The sequence below is a fragment of the Aedes albopictus genome, chromosome 2 (genome assembly GCF_035046485.1).
Source record: "Aedes albopictus strain Foshan chromosome 2, AalbF5, whole genome shotgun sequence".
In the NCBI taxonomy this organism is placed as follows: domain Eukaryota; kingdom Metazoa; phylum Arthropoda; class Insecta; order Diptera; family Culicidae; genus Aedes; species Aedes albopictus.
Window position 1 is genome coordinate 423,060,153 of NC_085137.1, and position 6,712 is coordinate 423,066,864.

The 6,712-nt window shown below is 50.6% G+C and overlaps 1 protein-coding gene across 1 annotated transcript; it reads left to right on the top strand.

Annotated features, from left to right (window-relative positions):
- Positions 1–853: 853 nt before the first annotated feature.
- On the top strand, positions 854–6,244 carry LOC134286875 (uncharacterized). The gene has a single exon (XM_062848569.1). It carries the CDS (start codon positions 854–856, stop codon positions 6,242–6,244), a length of 5,391 nt encoding a protein of 1,796 aa, XP_062704553.1.
- The last annotated feature ends 468 nt before the right edge of the window (positions 6,245–6,712 follow it).

The window sequence follows — 6,712 nt, forward strand, 5'->3', positions numbered from 1 at the left end:
CCCTTTGTACAGTAATAGAATAGCCTCAAATCAGTTAAAATATATCGCTCGTACAGATCACATCATCCGCCTTATTGCTACCAATAACGGGAGAGTGCCCATACCCCTAAGTGTCGTTCATACACACCGCGTGTTTTCGCCTACCACGTGTTCGAGATTTCAACGGTCTTTTCGGATCTTTGGGGAATCCGTGTTCCTACATATTTCTGGTCCTTCGAGCCGGATGCGCCGCGATTTATTTCGGACAATCGCGGGGCAGTGCTAGTGATTTTCGCGTTTCGTTGTTCCCAAAGTGATTTTTCTTGCCGTTGAATCTCGATCTTTTCGCCGCGAGTGTGCCACGTTGTTAGCGGGTTCTGTTCTGCACAGTGAACCACCGAACGAGGGTGTCAAAGAGAGTATCGTTGCTAATTTGTGTCGGTTAAGTGCTTGCTGCTGTGTGTTTTTAGTGCAACCGGATTAGTTCGGGGAATTTCTTCGACAATCAACCGGCGCGGCGCGTGCCGCAAAAGCGAGGCTGCTTGGGTCGCCATTTTGCGGTGGCGACAAAAGGTGCTCCATCCTATTCATCGCCGGGTCTAACCAGACTTGACTTCGTCGAAGGTTATTCTAATTGGACCGCAAACGTGAGTACAACATTGCATGCAAGTTGGAGGCTTAGATCAAATAAAGTTGACATCGGACGTTGTTTTATTGGGTATTGACTGATTCATTCGCTGCGTTCTATCCGCAAGTCGATGTTTTCATCCCAGTCTAGTTGGTGGTTTGTTGCATAGTGTGCTCTGGTTTGACGATTTGGCCGGTCAAGTAACTGCCTTTTTTCACTTTCGAGCATTGCTGGTCGCTGTGGACAATGGCACCGGGATTGCGCGAGCTTCATCGTATGGAGCGGTTCTATACGAACACGTTGGCCAATGCGAAGCAATTTATGACTGATTATGACAGTGAGCAGCACAGCGGACAACTAGAGGGATGGAAACAGCGAGTTGATGGACTTTTCCAGAAATTCGAAGCAAATCGTCTAGCTATCGAACTGTTAGAAGAAGATCACGATGACGAAGAGATGGGTGAGGATGTAAAAGGGGTTGATGATGACGCGAAGAGCGTCGCCGACGAGAAGCACCGTGTTATCCATCAGCGGTTCGAGCTCGATTACGTTTTGGTTTCCAGTTTCATTGCTAACGAGATTCGGAAACTCGCGCTTGCTACCCCTTCTAACCCGCCTCCTCAAGTTGCTGGACAATCGCGCGTCAAGTTACCCGAAGTTAAACTCCCTACGTTTGATGGCACTATTTCGGAGTGGATCACTTTTCGCGATTCATTCAAATCCCTCATCGATTCTAACCAACAGCTCACGCCGTTTGACAAGTTCTCGTATCTCGTAGCCTCTCTAACTAAAGACGCAAAAAAGGTCGTTGAATCGATCGAACTTTCGGCTGCCAACTACCCGGTCGCTTGGCAGCTGTTGGAGAAGAGGTTTGAGAATAAGAAACTGATTCTCAAAACTTATCTCGATGCCCTTTTCTCTATCGACCCCATGAAAAAGGAAAGCTACGAGTCTCTGATGCGGTTGGTCGACGATTTTGAGCGGAATTTGAGCATGATCGACAAGATGGGAGTTCCAACGGGCGGTTGGAGTGTCCTCCTGGCTCACATGCTCTGCAGCCGTCTCGATCCTTCTACGCTGAAGCAATGGGAGTCACACTACCGGTCAACGGACGTTCCAGAGTACAAAGACATCATTACCTTTCTTCAAGATCATTTGTCAGTTTTGCAGTCGCTACCACCGTCCAAGTCACATTTATTGGAGTCCAACAAAGCAGAGCAACAGCGTCCATCGAAGTCGAAGATCAACACCGTTCACGCCGTGACCAGTCCAGCGACCAGCTCTTGTCCATTTTGCTCGAAATCTTCGCACTCCCCATTCAAATGCGAGTTTTTCCAAGGTTTGGCCGTTTCTCAACGATTTGACCTCGTGAAGAAGAAAAACCTCTGCCTCAATTGCTTCTCTTCTTCGCACATGCTTCGCAGTTGTTCGTCTAGCAGTTGCAGAGTCTGCAACCAGAAGCACCATACTATGCTCCACCAATCGCCCAATGATCGCTCCACAACTCCAAACAAGTCAACTACTCCTCCCGTGTCTCGCTCAAGTCTGGTTCCACCGGAAAATCCACCCGCCTCGCCGAATCAGTCTTCCTCGCAATCGCAGCCAACGTCGTCGTCCTCGTTAGAAAACCAAAAGCCATCGTCCTCTGGTACCAGTCTCGTGTCCACCACCGTCGACGACGCCCCAAGAAGCGCTCCTGCCACCGTGCTGCTGCAAACAGCAATCGTCAAGGTGTTTTCAACGAATGGCCACATTCAGTGGGCCAGAGCCTTGTTGGATCCAGCGTCGCAGTTGAATCTCATCACCGAGAGTCTCGTTCAAAGGCTGAAGTTACACCGCTATCAGTGTAACCAGGAAATTGGTGGCGTAGGCAACTCCGCAATCGTGTCATCTCATGCCGTTCTCGTTCAGATTGGATCTCACTGCACGGACTTTTCCGTTGAACAACGTTGTCATATCCTGAAGAAAATTACCAGAGACCTTCCCAGTAGGTCGCTTGATGCTTCAGCCTGGACACTACCATCGAACATAATCCTAGCAGATCCTAAGTTCCATGAGCCAGGTCCCATTGATCTACTACTTGGTATGGAATTGTACTACGATTTGCTACTGGAAGGATTCACCAAGTTGGGTCCTGAGAAGCCGATTCTTCAGAACACTGTTTTTGGTTGGGTTGCCTCGGGAAAGATCGGTGTCAATCTACCTGATCGAACGCCAAAGGTTTCCCATGTATGCACTAAACAACCACTCGATGAGTTAATCTCACGTTTTTGGGAAATCGAGTCCTGCTGGTCTCCTAGTACGCAGTCTATCGAGGAAGCTGCTTGTGAAGACCATTTCGCTGCTCACACTTTTCGAGATGACTCGGGTCGGTTTGTGGTGACGCTTCCAAAGCATCCGTCCATTCTAGCCCAACTCGGCAGCTCAAAAGAGATTGCCACCAAAAGATTTCTCGCTCTCGAACGTCGCCTCGACGACAATCCCAAACTAAAGGAGGCCTACACTGCCTTCATAGAAGAATACCACCAGCTAGGCCACATGAGGGAAGTAGACTGCTCTGGAACTATTTCGCCTGCAGCCCTGTCGTACTACTTACCTCACCACGGAGTCGAGAAAGCTGACAGCACAACCACAAAACTGCGGGTCGTTTTTGACGCCTCATGTCGGACCGACAGCGGGGTCTCCTTGAATCAGGCGCTGACGGTGGGTGCTGTGGTTCAGGACGACCTCTTCGCCATACATCTTCGGTTTCGCATGCACAGGATCGCCATTATTGCAGACATCGAAAAGATGTATCGTCAGATACGCATCCATCCGTCGGACTATCCACTACAGCGCATACTGTGGCGTAGTTCATCATCTGGACCGTTGCGCACTTTTGAGCTAGCGACGGTGACTTACGGTACAGCATCTGCTCCCTTTTTGGCCACCAGATGCCTAAAAGAGCTGTCCATACAAGGTGCTGACAATTATCCACTCGCATCGCTAGTTTTGGGCAAGGATTTTTACGTGGACGACATGCTAACCGGAGTCGACAACGAAGAAGATGGAGCAGAACTTAGCAGTCAACTCCAGGAATTACTACAGTCAGCTGGTTTTAGTCTACGAAAGTGGGCGTCCAACTCCCCAGCTGTCCTATCGAACATTCCGACCGAAAACCGTGACGAACGGTCGGTGTTTTCTTTAGATTCGCTCTCGTCTCCGATTAAGACCCTCGGAATTCAGTGGAACCCTTCCACCGACACGTACAGCTACGCTGTTCCAGAATGGTCCAAAGAAGCTGTCATTACTCGTCGCGTCGTTGCATCCGACACTGCCAAACTATTCCTGCCTCTCGGACTGCTAGGTCCCGTCGTTGTACTTGCCAAGATATTCATTCAATCTCTGTGGCAGACTACCGTGTCCTGGGACGAGCCTCTGACTCTAGAGCAACAGCAATATTGGTCCGAGTTTCGTGACAGCTTAGAGGACATCACATCGATTTCCATTCCTCGATGGGCAGCATTTGCTCATAATCCTGTTGTGGTAGAGTTGCATGGGTTCTGCGATGCTTCAGAGAAGGCATACGGGGCCTGCCTCTACATTCGAACGGTGTCAAGTGATGGCACCATTTCCGCCAGACTACTCGCCGCCAAATCGAAGGTGTCGCCTACAGGAAAATCGAAAAAGCAGACCACGCTTACCCTACCCAGATTGGAACTTTCATCAGCATTACTCCTGGCTCACCTGTACCACAAGGTCACCGAAAGTGTCGAATTGAAAACGAAGTCGTTCTTCTGGACGGATTCCATGATTGCTCTCTGTCAGATTCGTTCGCCACCAGCTCGTTGGAAAACCTTTGTAGCGAATCGCGTTTCTGAGATCCAACGCCTGACGGTCGGCGGAACTTGGGCTCATGTACCCGGTGCTGAAAACCCCGCGGACATTATCTCGCGTGGTATGAGCCCCGCGCAATTGAAAGATACGCCAGCCTGGTGGAACGGATGCCAGTGGCTAAGCCAACCGTCTCGTTTCTGGCCTCCCATCAACCGTCCTGTCCCCGAGGATCTACCTTCTACCGAGCTCGAGGAACGCTCGGTCTCATTGCCAGTGCAAGCCACACAATCCAGCGAAATCTTCGAGTGTCGTTCATCGTTCTCCAGTCTAGTTCGGGTAGTTGCCTTTCTACAGCGATTCCGACACAATGCTTCGCCTCGAAATCGAACTGCTCGAAAGGTCGGGCCTCTCAGCACCTTGGAGCTGACCAATGCTACCAAAACGCTCGTAAAGCTAGCTCAACACGAAGCCTTTGGATCAGACATTCTCGCAATTACATCGAAAGGACAAGTGAGCTCCCATTCTGCCTTGAAAAACCTCGCTCCCATCCTAGTTGATGGGATTCTTCGTGTTGGTGGTCGTTTACGTCACGCAGCTGTTTCCGAGGACAGGAAACATCCCATGATTCTGCCAGCTCGTCATACACTCACAGAACGCATTCTGGTTCACTACCACCTGAAAAATCTTCACGCCGGACCACAACTACTGGTTGCCTGCGCACGGGAGAAATACTGGCCTCTTCGAATCAGGAACTTGGCTCGGAAGGTTGTACACTCCTGCGTGAATTGCTTCCGCTGCAAACCCACCAATCTCGAACAGCTAATGGGGGACTTGCCTCCTGAGAGAGTGACACCAACTCTACCGTTTTTGAATACTGGTGTAGATCTGTGTGGGCCCTTCCAGTTTCGGAAGCTGCCTAGAGCCCCTCCTGTGAAATGCTACGTGGCTATTTTCGTTTGCCTTGTCACAAAGGCTGCTCACGTAGAACTTGTGTACGACCTCAGTACAGCCGCATTTCTGGCGGCGTTGCAACGTTTCGTCGCTCGCAGAGGGCGACCAAGGCTTATCCAGTGCGACAACGCCACAAATTTCAAGGGAGCAGCAAAGGAACTCGCACAGCTACGCAAGCAGTTCTATGATCAGCAACATCAGGCAGAAGTAATCAGCACGTGCGCAGATGATGGCACCGAATTCAGGTTCATTCCGCCCCGCAGTCCCAATTTCGGGGGATTGTGGGAGGCGGCGGTGAAATCGTTTAAGAAGCATCTCCGGGCCACTATTGGAAATTCGGTGCTTTCTCAGGACGAGTTTGTAACCCTACTAGCTCGCATCGAGGCTTGCCTGAATTCCAGGCCATTGACTGCGCTCTCGGCCGACCCTAATGACCTGGAGGTCTTGACTCCGGGACATTTTCTCGTTCATCGGCCGCTCACCGCGTTTCCTGAGCCCAACCTGTCCGAAGTACCGAGGAACCGCCTCGATCGGTGGCAGACAAATCAGGAACTACTCCGACGCGTTTGGAAGCGTTGGACCATCGACTATCTGTCAGGCCTCCATCCACGTACTAAGTGGACTCAACAGCGCAACAACATTGAGATCGGCACTTTGGTGTTGGTCAAGGAAGACAACCTCCCACCCTTGAAATGGAGGTACGGCCGTATCATCCGAGTCTGCCGCGGCACGGACAACAACATCCGTGTAGTCGTCGTGCGGACTGCCGATGGCGAGTATACAAGATCAATATCGAAGATATGCGTTCTACCTGTACGCCAGCCTGCATTGAACGATGCCGGCTCAATCAACTCAAACTCAGAGGACTGAGTTTCGTCCATCGCATTGCTTCGGCATTGCGCAACGTGGAGGCCTTCGGGCCTCCGACCATGTAAGTTAGTTGTGTATTGAATTTTCAAAAAGTTTAAAGAATGTTTTGTCCTCCGACATGTCCGGGATCCCGATGGCTACTCCAACCCTGAGTACGCCCAACCCTGATGATTACCAATGTTCGGCTGGCCGGCGCCAGCATCCATGATGCGAAGATGACGAGACCGAACCAGACGGAGATGTTCAACGACCTCCAGTTGCAGCACAAGACATCGGTGGAGTTCATGTTTTTCGGTTGAAAGTCGACCCTTTCAACGGGGGCCGGCATATGTTGGGGCGTGATCTTAGTTCTAATATAATATCATATAAACACCCTTTGTAGCACACCCTGTACACACTATAACTCCTAGGTGTAAGTAGATTTAAATTCTCTCTCACTAGCCTTCGGCTAGTGAGCAACGTTTTCGG

Excerpts from the sequence above, each read along its gene's own strand:
- LOC134286875 (XM_062848569.1), top strand. The coding sequence starts at position 854 with ATGGCACCGGGATTGCGCGAGCTTCATCGTATGGAGCGGTTCTATACG.